Source organism: Podarcis muralis, chromosome 4 (assembly GCF_964188315.1).
Source record: "Podarcis muralis chromosome 4, rPodMur119.hap1.1, whole genome shotgun sequence".
In the NCBI taxonomy this organism is placed as follows: Eukaryota; Metazoa; Chordata; class Lepidosauria; order Squamata; family Lacertidae; genus Podarcis; species Podarcis muralis.
This window is the reverse complement of record NC_135658.1, coordinates 4,719,875-4,739,096: the sequence shown is the minus strand read 5'-3', so window position 1 is coordinate 4,739,096 and position 19,222 is coordinate 4,719,875. Positions and strand designations below refer to the sequence as shown.

General features: G+C 40.6%; 2 protein-coding genes across 4 annotated transcripts in view; both read right to left on the bottom strand.

Moving 5' to 3' along the window:
- LOC114595517 (uncharacterized) overlaps window positions 1–19,222 on the bottom strand; it is a 133,691-nt gene that overhangs the window by 45,787 nt on the left and 68,682 nt on the right. The window lies entirely within an intron of this gene.
- The window catches only part of LOC144327629 (uncharacterized), a 127,665-nt gene continuing 110,514 nt past the window's right edge, over window positions 2,072–19,222 (bottom strand). For all 3 annotated transcript variants that reach the window (XM_077928022.1, XM_077928023.1, XM_077928021.1), the window contains exon 6: window positions 2,072–7,874. In XM_077928022.1, the coding sequence (XP_077784148.1) occupies window positions 5,656–7,874 (2,219 nt within the window). In that variant the 3' untranslated portion in view covers window positions 2,072–5,655. The remainder of the gene's footprint in view (window positions 7,875–19,222) is intronic.

Genomic DNA, 19,222 nt, shown 5'->3' with positions numbered 1-19,222 from the left:
ACAAAATCTTTTCTTCAGTTTTGACTTCCTATCAAGTCCCCAGAAGAAAAGTCCTAAAGCCGTTTTGACTCTTTCACTCACCTCAAATATTTCTCTACAAGGTCAAAGGAAATTTAGAAACCTCCCCATTGTCTCTGTCCTCACAAATCCTGCCTTAAGGGCACATTTAAGGTGTGAATAGGGTGAGCCTGTGACCAGGCTCAGGAATGAAGTATTATCATTACAAAAGAATGGCCAGCCTCCCCAGGTAATCTAGTCAAGCGACCATTTACAGGTAACCTGGCAGACAAGGTAAAAACAACGCACTTCCACTGCGACCAGTGCTTTTCCCGTCATCTAGCAGAGTTTGCGAACAGCGATGTGGCCTGTGTGAAGAAAGCTCAGGCATGCAGAAAAAGACTCTGTACGCAGCTTCTTTCTAATCTAAGAAGCTTTATTGTACAGCGGCAAAATAAATCAGCAGTCCGGGAGAAAGAGCTGACATGCTGTCTCTCCCCTTCAAAGCAAAACAGAAAGTAAAGTATTTCACATTACAAAGTGTACAAACCCCGTATGTGAACACACCCCCAGCGACAGGATATAACTTCCTGAGCTATTAACCCTATAAGCTCTGGGTCTCCTCACACCCCCTCTCATCCTGTACCGCTGGGGTGAATGTAAGCACTACCACTTACCCCAAACCCAACCCTTCACAGAACTCCCCGTTTTTGGAAGCTCAAAGGTTTAGTGAACCCATCTGCCAGATTCTTCTGGCTCGGACAGTACTTCAGCTTCACTAAGCCTGTCTGAACACTCTGACATGCATTTTGGAAACGTATGTCCAAATGTTTGGTTCTGGACATAAACTGTCCAGACTCTGCTAACTTCAAACAGGGTTGATTGTCTTCCCAAATGGTGATGGGCAAGCAACACTCTCCACACATCTCTTGGACCAAACACTTTAGAACTCTAGTTCCCTACAAAGCTCTGACAATGCACTGAATTCAGCTTCTGTTTTTTTTTACAAATGTCAATTTGAACATTTTTTTCCAATTCATTATATATCATTTCCCACAATTTTAAAACTTCTCTACATTTCCACCACCTATGATAAAAAGTCTCTTCTTTTTCTTTACATTTCCATCATATGTTTGACTCGGTTTTATATATTTTTGCTTTCTGTACTGGTGTAATATACCATCTATACATTTTCCAACTACAGTGGTACCTCGGGTTAAGTACTTAATTCATTCCAGAGATCCATTCTTAATCTGAAACTGTTCTTAACCTGAAGCACCACTTTAGCTAATGGGGCCTCCTGCTGCCGCCGCGCCGCAGAAGCATAATTTGTGTTCTGACCCTGAAGCAAAGTTCTTAACCTGAGGTACTATTTCTGGGTTAGTGGAGTCTGCACCCTGAAGTGTATGCAACCTGAAGCGTATGTAAACTGAGGTACCACTGTAGTTTTCTTTCAAAAGATAACAGTCTGTAAATTTCAAAAAAAATTCCTTCCAGTAGCACCTTAAAGACCAACTAAGTTAGTTCTTGGTATGAGCTTTCGTGTGCATGCACACTTCTTCAGATACACTGAAACAGAAGTTGCCAGATCCTTCTATATAGTGAGAAGGTGGGGAGGGGTATTACTCAGAAGGGTGGTGGGAATGGGTGATTGGCAGATAGCTGTGATGAGCCTGTTGACGACTCTTAACAACTGCAATAGGTCTTACAGGGAAAAGCAAGGGGTGAGAAGGTGAAAAATGGCTTTGTCATGTATAATGAGATAAGAATCCAATGTCTTTGTTCAGACCAGGTCTCTCCATGGTTTTAAGTTTGGTAATGAGTTGCAATTCAGCAGCTTCTCTTTCCAGTCTATTTCTGAAATTCCTTTGTAGTAAAACAGCTACTTTGAGATCTTGTATAGAATGTCCTGGGAGATTGAAGTGTTCTCCTACTGGTTTCTCTGTCTTGTGATTCTTGATGTCAGATTTCTGTCCGTTTATTCTTTGCGTAAGGTTTGGCCTGTTTGTCCAATATAGAGAGCTGAAGGACACTGTTGGCATTTGATTAAGAGTTGTCAACAGGCTCATCACAGCTATCTGCCTATCACCCATTCCCACCACCCTTCTGAGTAATACCCCTCCCCACCTTCTCATTATATAGAAGGATCTGGCAACTTCTGTTTCAGTGTATCTGAAGAAGTGTACATGCACACGAACGCTCATACCAAGAACTAACTTAGTTGGTCTTTAAGGTGCTACTGGAAGGATTTTTTTTTTTGTTTTGACTATGGCAGACCAACACGGCTACCTATCTGTAACTGTAAATTTCAAATTTACTTTCCACAATTTTTCCCAGTCCTCAAATTGTATGTTATGTTCTATATCTTCTGCTCATTTGATCATGGCCGATTCAACCTCATCTTTTGTTCCCCATTCTAGCAAAATTTTCCCCTGTCCTCCCAGTTGAACGACGTGGCCCAGGGAGAGAGGGGGAAATAGTGGAAGTGAATAGCTGGCTTCGCAAATGGTGTAAACAGGAACGGTTTGGATTCTTAGATCACGGACTGCAGCTTCTTGAAGATGGACTTCTGGCAAGCGATGGGCTGCACCTCACAACAGTTGGGAGGAATGTTTTTGCCAAAAATCTCAGAAATCTCATCAGGAGGGCTTTAAACTGACTAATGTGGGGGAGGGAGACAGTGCTCCTTAAGGTAGGAGTCTATCAATTGATGAAGATGATCATCCAAATGTCATAGACCAAATGGAGCAAACAGCACGCAGACCTAGTGGTGGGAGGAAAAAATCCTTAAATAAGAGACACGGGGGGGGGGTGATTAATGGACTTCAATGTCTGTACACTAATGCACAAAGTATGGGAAATAAACAAGATGAGCTTGAGCTCTTGGTACAGCAAACTAAATATGACATAATAGGCATCACTGAAACCTGGTGGGATAAGTCTCACGATTGGAATGTAATAATGGAGGGATACAACCTATTTCAGAGAAACAGACCAGACAAGAAAGGAGGAGTGGTGTTATATGTCAGGGATGTGTATACCTGTGAAGAGATCCAAGATTTAGAACCTCAAAGCCAAAGTGAGAGGATTTGGGTCAAAATTAAGGGAGAGAAGAAAGTGACCTCATTGTGGGAGTTTACTATAGATCCCCAAGCCAAATGGAGCACATAGATGATGCCTTCCTGGAACAGATGGCCAAGCATGCAAAAGGAAGGGAGATAGTAGTAATGGGGGACTTCAATTACCCGGATATTTGCTGGATGTCAAACTCAGCCAAGAGCATAAGGTCAAACAGATTCCTCACTGGCCTTGCAGACAACTTCATTGTCCAGAAAGTGGGAGAAGCAACAAGAGGAACAGCCATTTTAGATCTGGTCCTAACCAATGTTGATGACCTGGTTAATGGGGTAGAAGTGGAAGGATCATTAGGCGCGAGTGATCATGCTCTTCTGAAGTTTACTATACAGCGGAAAGGAGCAGCCAAGCATACTAGGACTCAATTTCTTGACTTTAAGAAAGCCGACTTCATAAAACTTAGGGAAGTGCTGGGTGAGATCCCATGGACAGTAATACTAAAAGGAAAGGGAGTTCATGATGGCTGGGAGTTTGTTAAGAGGGAGATAGTAAAAGCACAACTTCAGGCAATACCAATGAGACGGAAACATGGAAGGTGCCTAAAGAAGCCAGGGTGGCTATCTAAAGAACTTTTAACTGAGTTAAGATTAAAAAAGGATGTGTACAAAAAATGAAAAAGGGGGGGAAACCACCAAAGAGGAATTCAAACAAATAGCCAGCATGTGTAGACACAAAGTCAGAAAAGCTAAAGCACAGAATGAACTCAGGCTTGCAAGAGAGGTTAAAAGCAATGCCCGACCTGAAGAATTTGGAGCAAATGATTCAGCAGAGGAAACACAGCCCAGAATAACTAAGGAGATAGTACAAGAATACTTGGCTAGTTTAGATGTATTCAAGTCTCCAGGGCCAGATGAACTGCATCCAAGAGTATTAAAAGAACTGGCAGATGTGATCTCAGAACCACTGGCAGTCATCATTGAGAATTCCTGGAGAACAGGCGAAGTCCCGGCAGACTGGAGGAGGGCAAATGTTGTCCCTATTTTCAAAAAGGGGAAAAGAGAGGACCCAAATAATTACCGCCCAGTCAGTCTGACATCAATACCAGGGAAGATTCTGGAGCAGATCATTAAGCAAACAGTCTGTGAGCACCTAGAAAGGAATACTGTGATCACCAATAGTCAGCATGGATTTCTGAAAAATAAGTCATGTCAGACTAACCTCATCTCGTTTTTTGACAGAATTACAAGCCTGGTAGATGAAGGGAACGCAGTGGATGTAGCCTACCTTGATTTCAGCAAGGCATTTGACAAGGTGCCCCATGATATTCTTGTAAAGAAGCTGGTAAAATGCGGACTTGACTATGCTACCACTCAGTGGATTTGTAACTGGCTGACTGAAAGAACCCAAAGGGTGCTCATCAATGGTTCCTCTTCATCCTGGAGAAGAGTGACTAGTGGGGTGCCACAGGATTCTGTCTTGGGCCCGGTCTTATTCAACATCTTTATCAACGACTTGGATGATGGACTCAAGGGCATCCTGATCAAATTTGCAGGTGACACCAAACTGGGAGGGGTGGCTAACACCCCAGAGGACAGGATCACACTTCAAAACGACTTTGACAGATTAGAGAACTGGGCCAAAACAAAGATGAATTTTAACAGGGAGAAATGTAAAGTATTGCACTTGGGCAAAAAAAATGAGAGGCACAAATACAAGATGGGTGACACCTGGCTTGAGAGCAGTACATGTGAAAAGGATCTAGGAGTCTTGGTTGACCACAAACTCGACATGGGCCAACAGTGTGACGCGGCAGCTAAAAAAGCCAATGCAATTCTGGGCTGCATCAATAGGAGTATAGCATCTAGATCAAGGGAAGTAATAGTGCCACTGTATTCTGCTCTGGTCAGACCTCACCTGGAGTACTGTGTCCAGTTCTGGGCACCACAGTTCAAGAAGGACACTGAAAAACTGGAACGTGTCCAGAGGAGGGCAACCAAAATGGTCAAAGGCCTGGAAACGATGCCTTATGAGGAACGGCTAAGGGAGCTGGGCATGTTTAGCCTGGAGAAGAGGAGGTTAAGGGGTGAGATGATAGCCATGTTCAAATATATAAAAGGATGTCACATAGAGGAGGGAGAAAGGTTGTTTTCTGCTGCTCCAGAGAAGCGGACACGGAGCAATGGATCCAAACTATAAGAAAGAAGATTCCACCTAAACATTAGGAAGAACTTCCTGACAGTAAGAGCTGTTTGACAGTGGAATTTGCTGCCAAGGAGTGTGGTGGAGTCTCCTTCTTTGGAGGTCTTTAAGCAGAGGCTTGACAACCATATGTCAGGAGTGCTCTGATGGTGTTTCCTGCTTGGCAGGGGGTTGGACTCGATGGCCCTTGTGGTCTCTTCCAACTCTATGATTCTATGAAAATACTATACACTTTCTTCAGCACCTGCACTTCTTCTATAATTTCCTGTTGAAATCTAGAAAATGTATAACTAAACCTTTTCTTATTATCTTCCTTGTACAGCTCATGTAATTGTCTGTAGTGTAACCAACTCTGCAAATGATCCTTTATTTCCTCATATTCTTTTAATTACTATTTCCCTTCAGCAAATCTATGTATGTAGGCCACGTCCCCTTTTCCTCTCTAACCTGTATGAATTCTCTGATGGGAAAACAAAGAGAGGAGCTTTCACTGAAGCTCTTTCCAAATTCCACACACTGATAGGGTTTCTCCCCTGTATGAATTCTCTGATGCTTAGTGAGAAGGACACTCCGACTGAAGCTCTTTCCACATTCCACACACTGATAGGGTTTCTCCCCTGTATGAATTCTTTGATGGGAAGTGAGAGAGGACCTCTGATTGAAGCTCTTTCCACATTCCACACACTGATAGGGTTTCTCCCCTGTATGAATTCTCTGATGCTTAGTGAGATGGGCACTCTGACTGAAGCTCTTTCCACATTCCACACACTGATAGGGTTTCTCCCCTGTATGAATTCTTTGATGGGAAGTAAGAGAGGACCTCTGATTGAAGCTCTTTCCACATTCCACACATTGATAGCGTTTCTCCCCTGTATGAATTCTCTGATGCTTAGTGAGATGGGCACTCTGACTGAAGCTCTTTCCACATTCCACACACTGATAGGGTTTCTCCCCTGTATGAATTCTTTGATGGGAAGTGAGAGAGGACCTCTGATTGAAGCTCTTTCCACATTCCACACACTGATAGCGTTTCTCCCCTGTATGAATTCTTTGATGGGAAGTGAGAGAGGAGCTATGCGTGAAGCTCTTTCCACATTCCACACACTGATAGGATTTCTCCCCTGTATGAATTCTCTGATGCTTAGTGAGATTGGAGCTCTTCCTGAAGCTCTTTCCACATTTCACACACTGATAGGGTTTCTCCCCTGTATGAATTCTCTGATGCTTAGTGAGAAGGGCACTCTGACTGAAGCTCTTTCCACATTCAAAGCACTGATAGGGTTTCTCCCCTGTATGAATTCTTTGATGCTTAGTGAGATGGGCACTCTGACTGAAGCTCTTTCCACATTCCACACACTGATAGGGTTTCTCCCCTGTATGAATTCTTTGATGGGAAGTGAGTGAGGAGCTCTTCCTGAAGTTCTTTCCACATTCCATGCACTGATATGGTTTCTCCCCTGTATGAATTCTTTGATGGGAAGTGAGAGAGGAGCTCTTCCTGAAGTTCTTTCCACATTCCATGCACTGATATGGTTTCTCCCCTGTATGAATTATTTGATGGGAAGTGAGACTGTGGCTGCGACTAAAGCTCTTTCCACATTCAAAGCACTGAAAAGGTTTCTCCCCTGTATGAATTTTTTGATGGAAAGTGAGATTGGCGCTCTGCCTGAAGCTCTTTCCACATTCCACACACAGATAGGGCTTCTCCCCTGTATGAATTCTCTGATGCTTAGTGAGATGGGCACGCTGACTGAAGCTCTTTCCACATTCCACACATTGATAGGGTTTCTCCCCTGTATGAATTCTTTGATGGGAAGTGAGACTGTGGCTGTGAGTGAAGCTCTTTCCACATTCCACACACTGATAGGGTTTCTTCCCTGTATGAATTCTTTGATGGGAAGTGAGACTGTGGCTGTGAGTGAAGCTCTTTCCACATTCCACACACTGATAGGGTTTCTCCCCTGTATGAATTATTTGATGGGACGTGAGAGAGGAGCTCTTCCTGAAGCTCTTTCCACATTCCACACACTGATAGGGGTTCTCCCCTGTATGAATTCTTTGATGGGAAGTGAGACTGTGGCTGTGAATGAAGCTCTTTCCACATTCAAAGCACTGAAAAGGTTTCTCCCCTGTATGAATTCTTTGATGGGAAGTTAGACTGTGGCTGTGACTAAAGCTCTTTCCACATTCAAAGCACTGAAAAGGTTTCTCCCCTGTATGAATTCTTTGATGGGAAGTGAGACTGTGGCTGTGACTAAAGCTCTTTCCACATTCAAAGCACTGAAAAGGTTTCTCCCCTGTATGAATTCTGTGATGCGAAGTGAGACTGTGGCTGTGAATGAAGCTCTTTCCACATTCAAAGCACTGAAAAGGTTTCTCCCCTGTATGAATTCTTTGATGGGAAATGAGAGAGGAGCTCTGACTGAAGCTCTTTCCACATTCCATGCACTGATATAGTTTCTTTCCAAGGAGATTTTGTTGATGGGAAGTCGAATAGGAGCTCTGACTGAAAGTTTCCCCACACTCCAAATTTTTACATGGCTTCTCCTCTCTGGGGATTTTGTCGTGTTCACCTTTGTTCTCGATTTTCAATTCATCACCATCTGCAATGGAAACAAAAAGGTATTAGAGCCTCAGGAACAAATGGAGAAGATCTGAAGGGAGTTGGGTGTGTGTTCATTACCTGTGTTGTTTGTTTATTATGAGATTCTGATGAGTTGTTGAATGTTGCTTTGTTATACAGTCGTGGTCAAAATTGTGGACGACTTCCGGAAAAAAGTGTATTTCAGAGGTTTGATGGCTCAAAACACCACTTCTTTTGGAGTAATATCATAAAATTATATATCAATGGAAAGATCATTTAATCAAGAATGTAATCCAACAAAGTTTGTTCAATTACCTGTATTTTATCAAACGTTATAGCCAATAACCAAAAAAGGAAGCACAACTTGCTTAGGTTGACTTTTTTCAGTGTGTTATGTGATTGCTATCAAGTTGGTTGGTTTTTTGTGTTCTTTCATTTAGTGAGGTTGTAAAACATAATAAAATTATAGAAATGGCACAAAGAGTTGACTGGTCACCCAGAAAGCGATGTAAGATTCTAATATTAAATGAACAAGGCTACAGTTATGAAGAAATTAGATGAAAGATTGGGGGAAACAAAACCAAAGCTGGCCTTTCTATATTTTTGAAGAGGTATAAGGAGACTCAGTCACTACAAAATCTGACTGGTAAAGGCAGGAAAAGGTGCACAAAGGCAAGTGACGATGGACGAGTGGAGAGACTGTCCCTACATGACAGAAGAAAATCTTCTGGGTGTATACAAGATGACATGGCGCAATGTAATGGGAAGTTGAGTGCAAGGACTGATCTAAATGTTAGAATTCTAAGGAAAAAGCCATTGTAATCTCTCAAGCAAAAGTTGAAAAGATTAAACCCATGTTAACTGGACAGCGGAACAATGGGACACTACCTTGCTTGGTAGTGATGGCATGAAATACGCAAGTTTCTTTAACTGGGCAAGAGGAGAAGAATCAGAGATTTAGATCCTACTTGCATTACACCGACTGTGAAACACCAAGACAGTGTGATGATCTGGGGCTGTATGGCAGCAAAAGGTGTGGGCAGAATTTGCATCATTAATGGGAATGTAAATGCCCCAAAATGCATAAATGAAATACTTTAGCCCAAACTGAAGCGTTCCACAAGTGATCTTTTCCCAGATACTGAAGCATTTCTATATATATTTATACAAATTTTTTTTAAAAAGTAATATTTATTAAGAGTTTAAAGATTACAAAAAGAGAAAGAAAAAAAGGAATTAAACAAATCAATATAATACAATACAAAAACAAAAACACTACATAAAACATTGAGTTAACAAAACAAAACAAAAACAATTTAAAACACATCCAATATTTCCAATCTTAACCTTCATTCACTTGTTTCATTGACTTCCTCACGCCTCCCTTTTTGTATTCCACTTCAATTAACTGTTTCAACAATTCCTTCCCACCTTCCTCTGTTTTCTGTCCTGTAATTAATCTTAACATATTCTAACCTTGTTTTTTCCCTTTAATACATTAACAATCTATCTGTACCTAGTTCCTTATAACATTTCTGCCAAAGCCCTATAACTTCATTCCACCATTTTTCTAAATCTCATTAATTTTACAATATTTCTGTAAATAATCTTTAATTTTTTTCCAATCTTCTTCCACCGACTCTTCTCCCTGGTCTCGGATTCTGCCAGTCATTTCCGCCAATTCCATATAGTCCATCAACTTCATCTGCCATTCTTCCCGGGTGGGTAAATCTTGTGTCTTCCAATACTTCGTGATGAGTATTCTTGCTGCTGTTGTTGCATACATAAAGAAAGTTCTGTCCTTCTTTGGCACCAATTGGCCGACCATGCCCAGGAGAAAGGCCTCTGGTTTCTTCAGAAAGGTATATTTAAATACCTTTTTCATTTCATTATAAACCATCTCCCAGAATGTCTTAATCCTTGGGCATGTCCACCAGAGGTGAAAGAATGTACCTTCAATCTCATTACATTTCCAACATTTATTTTCGGGCAAATGGTAAATTTTTGCAAGCTTGACTGGTGTCATGTACCACCTGTAAATCATTTTCATTAAATTCTCTCTTAGGGCATTGCATGCCGTAAATTTCATACCTGTGGTCCATAACTGTTCCCAGTCAGCCATCATAATGTTATGTCCAACATCTTGTGCCCATTTAATCATAACTGATTTCACCATTTCATCCTGAGTGTTCCATTTCAACAGCAAGTTCTACATTCTTAACAAATTCTTAATTTTGGGATCTAACAATTATGTTTCCAATTTTGATTTTTCCACCTGGAAGCCAACTTTTTAATCCAAATTATATGCCTCCATTATTTGATAATAATGGAGCCAATCTCTCACTTTGTTTTTTAATTTTTCAAAACTCTGCAGTTTTACTCTGTCTCCATCTTGTTCCAAAATTTCCCAATATTTCGGCCATTTGGCCTCCATATTGAGTTTTTTCTGTGCCTTCGCTTCCATTGGTGACAACCATCTTGGGGTTTTATTTTCTAGCAGATCATAGAATCATAGAATCATAGAGTTGGAAGAGACCACAAGGGCCATCGAGTCCAACCCCCTGCCAAGCAGGAAACACCATCAGAGCACTCCTGACATATGGTTGTCAAGCCTCTGCTTAAAGACCTCCAAAGAAGGAGACTCCACCACACTCCTTGGCAGCAAATTCCACTGTCAAACAGCTCTTACTGTCAGGAAGTTCTTCCTAATGTTTAGGCGGAATCTTCTTTCTTGTAGTTTGGATCCATTGCTCCGTGTCCGCTTCTCTGGAGCAGCAGAAAACAACCTTTCTCCCTCCTCTATGTGACATCCTTTTATATATTTGAACATGGCTATCATCTCACCCCTTAACCTCCTCTTCTCCAGGCTAAACATGCCCAGCTCCCTTAGCCGTTCCTCATAAGGCATCGTTTCCAGGCCTTTGACCATTTTGGTTGCCCTCCTCTGGACATGTTCCAGTTTGTCAGTGTCCTTCTTCAACTGTGGTGCCCAGAACTGGACACAGTACTCCAGGTGAGGTCTGACCAGAGCAGAATACAGTGGCACTATTATTGCCCTTGATCTAGATGCTATACTCCTATTGATGCAACCTAGAATTGCATTGGCTTTTTTAGCTGCCGCGTCACACTGTTGGCTCATGTCAAGTTTGTGGTTAACCAAGACTCCTAGATCCTTTTCACATGTACTGCTCTCAAGCCAGGTGTCCCCCATCTTGTATTTGTGCCTCTCATTTTTTTTGCCCAAGTGCAATACTTTACATTTCTCCCTGTTAAAGTTCATCTTGTTTGTTTTGGCCCAGTTCTCTAATCTGTCAAGGTCGTTTTGAAGTGTGATCCTGTCCTCTGGGGTGTTAGCCACCCCTCCCAGTTTGGTGTCATCTGCAAATTTGATCAGGATGCCCTTGAGTCCATCATCCAAGTCGTTGATAAAGATGTTGAATAAGACCGGGCCCAAGACAGAACCCTGTGGCACCCCACTAGTCACTCTTCTCCAGGATGAAGAGGAACCATTGATGAGCACCCTTTGGGTTCGGTCAGTCAGCCAGTTACAAATCCACTGAGTGGTAGCATAGTCAAGTCCGCATTTTACCAGCTTCTTTACAAGAATATCATGGGGCACCTTGTCAAATGCCTTGCTGAAATCAAGGTAGGCTACATCCACTGCGTCCCTTCATCTACCAGGCTTGTAATTCTGTCAAAAACCGAGATCAGGTTAGTCTGACATGACTTATTTTTCAGAAATCCATGCTGACTATTGGCGATCACAGCATTCCTTTCTAGGTGCTTACAGACTGTTTGCTTAATGATCTGCTCCAGAATCTTCCCTGGTATTGATGTCAGACTGACTGGGCGATAATTATTTGGGTCCTCTCTTTTCCCCTTTTTGAAAATAGGGACAACATTTGCCCTCCTCCAGTCTGCCGGGACTTCGCCTGTTCTCCAGGAATTCTCAAAGATGACTGCCAGTGGTTCTGAAATCACATCTGCCAGTTCTTTTAATACTCTTGGATGCAGTTCATCTGGCCCTGGAGACTTGAATACATCTAGACTAGCCAAGTATTCTTGTACTATCTCCTTAGTTATTCTGGGCTGTGTTTCCTTATATCTTGTCCAGACATTAAGCAATGCTTTTCTAACAATATGGTTTGTAAACGCTTTATGTGCTTTTACCTTATCATACCACAGATATGCATGCCAACCAAATACATTGTTGAAACCTTCTAAGTCCAACACATCAGTGTTTTCAAGAAGCAGCCATTCTCTCAGCCAGCAAAAAGCAGCTGATTCATAGTAAAGTTTAAAGTCTGGCAGGGCAAATCCACCTCTTTCCTTAGCATCAGTTAATATCTTAAATTTTATTCGAGGCTTCTTGCCCTGCCAGACAAATCTGGAAATATTTCTCTGCCACTTCTTGAATCAGTCCATCTTGTCTATAATTTGCAGATTTTGAAACAAAAACAACATCCTTGGCAATATTTTTATCGCAGCATTTCGACCTAGCAATGATAACTTCAAATTTGACCATATTTCTAAGTCCTTTTTCACTTCAATCCAACATTTTTCATAGTTATCCTTAAACAAGTTCACATTCTTAGCAGTCATGTTAACCCCTAAATATCTCACTTTCTTAACCAAAGTTAGTCCTGTTTCCTCCTGGAACTTCTCCCTCTCACTCACAGTTAGATTTTTCTCTAAAACCTTAGTTTTCAACTTGTCCAACTTAAAACCTGCTACCTGTTCTTGAATCAGTTCCAGTACCCTTTTGGTACTAGATTCTGGCTCCTGAAAAGTCAATACTAGGTCATCAACAAATGCTTTCAGTTTGTACTGTTTAGCTCCCACTTGTATTCCTTTAACCAATTGGTCCTTTCTAATCATATTTAGCAAAACCTCCAGGACCGATATAAAAAGCAGTGGAGAGATTGGGCAACCTTGTCGTGTTCCTTTCTCAATCTTAAACTCTTCTGTAACTACATTTTTCACAATTAATTTTGCTTTTTGTTCTGAATAAATTGCACCTATACCATTTTCAAAACCTTGACCTACCCCCATCCCCTGTAAATTCTTCTTCATAAAACTCCAAGATATATTATCGAAAGCTTTCTCCGCGTCCACAAATATCAAATCTGCCTTAGTATTAATATTCACTTGTAGTTTTTCTAAAATGTTGATTATGTTCCTCATATTGTCAGACAGATGTCTGCCTGGGAGAAAGCCAGCTTGATCTTTATGAATTTCTTCTACTAGCACCTTTTTTAATCTTTTAGCCAAAATATCTGCAACAATTTTATAATCCACATTAAGCAGCGATATGGGGCGGTAGTTCTTAAGCTGTGTCTTTTCAGTCTCTGTTTTTGGTATAAGTGTAATATAGGCTTCCTTCCACAACTCTGGTGCCCTTTTCCCTTCCAATATTTCATTACAGACTTGCTTCAATGGTTGTATTAGCCATTCTTTCAAAGATCTATAGTATCTTGAAGTCAAACCATCCGGTCCTGGAGATTTACCCAATTGCATGTTCTGTATGGCCCCTTCTACTTCCTGATCCATTATTTTATAATTCAACATTAACTTATTTTCCTGAGAGATTTTCTGTAGACCATTTGTTTTCAAAAATCGATCAATATCCATTTCTTTCTGCTTCTACTGTGTATAAAGTTGTTTAAAATACCTCTGGAAGCACTTCCTGATCTCCACTGGGTTCTGTATATTCTTTCCTTCCACTTCCAAATTCGTAATAGTATTAAGTTTTTGTCTTTTTTTCATTTGCCAGGCCAACAATTTCCCACACTTATTTGCCGATTCAAATGTCTTTTGTCTCATCTGTTTAATCTTCCATTCTATCTCTTGATTCATCAATTTCATATACTGTACTTAATATAACTTTATCTCTTTCAGAATCTCCTGTGATTTTGGTTTTGCTCAGTTTCTTCTCTCCTTCCTTTATTTTCTCCAGAATTTTATCCTTTTCTCATTTTGTGTTCTCTTCTTGATTGCATTCTGTTGTATCAAAAATCCTCTCATAACTGCTTTACTTGCGTCCCAGATTACTCTTTTTCCCACTGTAGTGTTCATATTTATCTCAAAATAGTCTCTCAAGGTTTTTTGGGCCTACTTGGTCACTTCTTCATTCCTAAATAAAGTATCATTCATCCTCCATCTAAAGGAACCAATTGGCATCAATTTCATTTCCATCTTCACAGGATTATGGTCAGAACAATTTTTGGGGCATATCTCCACCTTCCTAGTCTTCGGAGCCAGACCTCTAGTTATCCAAATTTGGTCAATTCTTGTCCATGTCATTTTAGCTTCAGAAAAAAAAAGTTCCCTCTCTTCCCAAAGGATTCTTCATTCTCCAAATATCAACTAAATCCAAATTTTCAGTCATGTCAAAAAAAGTTTTTGGTAGTCTACCATCTTTGGTGACTACCTGTCTCTGTGCCTTATCCATCTTTGTAGACACCACTCCATTCATGTCTCCCATCAAAATCATATTATAATCCATATAGTCCATTAGAGTCTCATGTAACTTCTTAAAAAATTCCGATTTTCCTTCATTTGGTGCATAGATACCTACTATCAAAACTTTCTCTCCTTGTGATTGAATTTCAATTGCAGCAAACCTTCCTTGTTCATCTTTAAACATAAATTTCGGTGATAGGCTCTCCTTTGCATGAAGTACTATTCCTCTTCTTTTAACTTTATCCGATGAAATAAATTCATGACCCAATCTTTTATTGCTCAATATCTTCCCATGTAGCCTTATCACATGCGCTTCTTGTAGACAAATCAAGTCCAATTGTTCTTTTTTCAATAAATGAAAGACTCTCTGCCTTTATCCGGGGAGTTCAGTCCATTAACATTCCAACTCAATACTTGCAACGCCATGGTGTAGTTACTCTGATTTTCCTCCAACTGCACCCAATGCTTGCTCTTCTTCTGTTGGTGGTGTTGGTGTCACATTCACTGGGGGATCCAGTCCAAAGGAAAATGTTGATATATCCAATATTCCCTTATTTGATGATCTTCTGTCCAATGCTCTTTGCTCTAGTCCTCTGTCTGGTGGTCTTCTATCCAATGCTTCTGACTCTTTCCCAAGTCCCTTCTGGAGATCTTCTTCGTATTTATCCAAAAACTTTACTTTATCTTCTACTGATCTTATTTTTATCTTCCTTCCTTTGAAACTGAAAGATAGACCTTGGGGAAACTCCCACCTGAAGTTAATTTTATTCCTTCTCAGCAGGTCGACCAAATCTCTATAGTTAGACCTAAGATCCAAAAGATATTTTGGGATGTCTTTAAAAATTTCCACTCTTGATTGTTGTACTTCCAAAGTCTTCAGATAGTGCCAACCAAAGATTTTATCTCTCTCTTCTTTAGTTCGGAGAGTGATCAAGCAGTTTCTTATTCTACTCTTCCCCCCCCCCCTCTTCTAAGTTTGAAGGCACTCACAATTCTGAATTCCTCTTGCTCCAAATCTAATTCCCAAAAATCAGCAAATTCCTGCGTGAGAAATTCTATCAAACTGTCCTTCTCCAGTTCAGGTACAGCTCTAATCCTCAAATTTGTCTGTTTTTCTTTGAGCTCAATCATAGAAAGTGTCAGCTTATGGTCATCAAGTTGCCTCTGTAGATCTGGGACCCTCTCTGCCTCCAGTTGTGTTACTTTATCTTCTACAACAGCAACTTTTTCCCTGGCTTCCTCTGCGGTCTGTCGGATCAAAGTAGATTCCTGTATCAATTTCTGAATAGTTTCTGTATTAGTATTCACCTTTTGTCCCAAATTATTTATACTTTCTGTATTTAAATCAATTTTAATAGTTGCAGCATCCACTTTCGCATTTGTCGCGTCTGCTTTCTTGTTAAGATGTTCCAATGCATCATTAATCTTACCCAATGCAGCCGCTAATGCCTCTTCTGTTGACATTCCTCTTGTTTTAGAATGTACTGATGCAGCCGCTGAGAAAGCAGGGGGACCTGATGTTGAGGCTCTCCTAGGTTGCTGCCAAGACTTCCCAGACCTTGTTGTTTTTTCTGGGATTGACTGGTCTATCTTTCACTTTCCATCTGCCATAACACTTAAAGAATTCAAGGTCAGTCCCACAGTCCCACAGTTTTTATCTTACAAATGGGAATTACCTAATCCAGCTCCTGTGACAGTTTCAAAAATTTCCTCTAGAGGGAAACAGTTGCAATTTGTAACAGTCCGTAATGTCCCCTTTTAAATGCAGTTCAAGCAGTAAGATGCAGTTCAAGCATTAAAGTTAGTTAGTTTCAGTTTTCAGTTACTTTTAAAAATCAGATGGAGACAGTCAAAACAATGTATCTCTCTTATTTGGCAAACTGTCAAAGAACGTTCTATTTGCAGTGAATAAACATTTCAAAGCACGTCAATCCTCAATCTTAGTGGCAGCCCGCTTCCAGGTTCGGAGCGGTGATGTTCTAACTTCCTTCACTCTCTCCTGCAGGCATATACGATCCAACACTTCCCCCCCTTCTCCTGCTTCCAAGGCGGTTAGATGTTTTTTACTGATGGAAATTTAGTCCTTTAGAGTAGGCTTTCCAAGACTTTAGCTTGCAGCCTCTTTGCTTCAGTCTATTTACAAAAGGGGAAGTCGGACTTCCTGTTTTGAACCTCCCCCGTTCGATGCCAAATTAAAACGTTTTAAAAGTCCAATTCTTCACTCTACTCACGGGTAGTTGCTTTAAAGTCAAATTGTCCACAGGAAAAAGTCAACGCTCTCTGGCAACAGCTTTGCGGCTTCGCTCCGTGAAGGAAGCAGTCGGTTCGAAGCACCGCGCCGCTCACCCTGCGTCGCTCCGGATCCCCGAAACCAGGTCTCCCCATGAGTAGGGGAGGCGCAAAAGGTGCCAGCCGAATCCCACGTTCACAGGCTTCACCTGCCTGTGATTTATAGTGGGTCTCCGCCTTCGCCGTGGCAGCCAGACCCAAATTTTCACGAAGCAAATTCCTCCCAGTCAGAGGAATTCCGCTATTGCCGATGGCGCTAACCCGGAGGTCTCTATTTATACAAATCTTTCTTTCTTTCTTTCTTTCTTTCTTTCTTTCTTTCTTTCTTTCTTTCTTTCCTATTTCAACAGGATTCAGTTCCATGAATGTTCCATGCTGTGTGCAAAAGGTGCTTTAAAGATAATCCTATTGCACTGCTGGAATTGCTTGGGAATAGCCCAAACATTAACCCAATCAGAAATCTATGGCGCCAACTGTGGTGTTTGTACAGAGCCCCCAGTCATCTCATGGACTATTGACCCGTACACCACTAATCTGCTGCCACCAACCAGTTGGCCAGTTAAAGCAAAATGGAATCCAGCATAGATGGGAATTTCCAGAAGGATTTCCTTCTATTACAAAGACAAGAGGTTCAAACTAAGTAGCCTTCAGGATCTGGAAAAATTCTCCAGAAGATATGATAAAGAGTTGGGAAAAGTGGAGAAGGTAAGACCAGGACGGGACCAGTCTGAAGAGGAGAAAAGGAGAGGGGAAGAAGAGGAAGAGGAAGAAGAGGAGAAAGAAGAGGAAGAAGCGGAAGAAGAGGAAGAAGAGGATAATAATAACAAGGACCCCCAAGTTTGATAGTAGACTTAAACAAACCAGAAAAAGGCTCTGAAAATACTTTCATAGAATGTGAATGGACTTAAAAATAAAAATAAAAGGCAGGCACAAAATCAAACATGTCTTGATTAAACGGAATTTAGATATAACCTGTTTACAGGAAACATGTCGCAAGGAAACATAAGAGGATTTTAAGAACTAAAAGTTTGGGGAAAGACTTTATTGCCTCAGACACAAACAAAAAAAGAGGGGTTGTATTGTACATAATGGAGAAATATGACCCAAAATTAATTTATAAAGATGAGGAGGGGAAAGTGCTGATAGTGCAAATTACGTTCCAGGGGGAAAGGTAATCATTGTGGGAATCTACGCACCTAATGACAAAAAAGCCGACTTTTATTCGAAGCTCGATGAAACATTATCAGAATTTTTGGATCAGAGAGTGATAATAATGGGGGATTTCAACAGTGTGGTTATTCCAGATTTGGATAGATCAACGAAAAGGTGAGACACAAATGAAGGTAAACTACCAAAAACATATTTTGATATATCAGACACTATGGGGCTAACAGATATTTGGAGACTTACAAATCCCACAACAAAACAGTTCACATTCTTTCCAGGTCCAAATCCAAGCTTTGGTAGAAAAAATTACATTTGGACTTCTAAAGAATTGGTGCCAAGAATTTCCAAAATTGAGATTCTCCCAAGGACATTATCAGAACATAATTCGTTATATTTGGAGTTAAAAGGAAAAGACCCTCCATCATTCAGATGGAGGATGAATGAAAGTTTATTCAACGACCAAAAGATAGTAAATTAGGCAAAAGAGACAATTACAGAATAAGTGGAATTTAAACAAAGGAACACCCATTGAAACAGTATGGGATGCACGCAAAGCTGTAATGAGAGGATTCCTGATACAAAAGAACAGTTTTCAGAAAAGAGGAAGGGAGAAGAAGAAAGAAGGAATCCTGTCCCATCTCATGGAGAATGAGTGACTGCTGAAATAAAACCAAAAGTTGAGCTAATAAGACAAAATATTAAATTGTTGCAGACTCAGTTCTTCTCTATGTTGGTGAGTCAGGATGTAGAGTGGAAAACAAAAACAATGAGACAAAGGAATTTTGAATCCGCCAACAAAACTGGAAAATTATTGGCATGGCAATTAAAGGCAAGACAAAAACAAAAAACAATTTGTAAGATAAGAGAGGCAGAAAACATCATTGAAGACCCCAAAGAAATTAGAAAGACCTTTCTGAAATTTTATAAAGATTTGTATAAGACACAGAAAGAAGATGGTAAGAAAATAGAAAAGTCATCAATTACAGCAGACCCCCCCCCCAGGAGAAAAGGAACAATTAAACCAGATAATTACAGAACAAGAAATTGAGAAGGCGATAAAGAGAATGAAGATAGGGAAAGCTCCAGGCCCTGACGGCATTCCGGCAAAATATTATAAGACACTATGTGGACCATTATTACCTGTGCTGTGTGAGGTTATGAATAACATTTTGAAGGAAGGGAAAATTCCAAATACCTGGAAAGAGGCGTACATCAGTTTAATCCCAAAGAAAGATACAGATGGTTTGAGTGTTAAAAATTATAGACCTATTTCCTTATTGAACAATGACTATAAATTATTTGTGGATGTGCTGGCCAACAGATTAAAAAAACTTTTAAAGGAAGTAATACATAAAGATCAAGCTGGTTTCCTACTAGGGCGACAACTGAAGGACATTATTAGGAACATAGTGACTATAATTGAGTACTTGGGAGTCTAGAAATGATAAA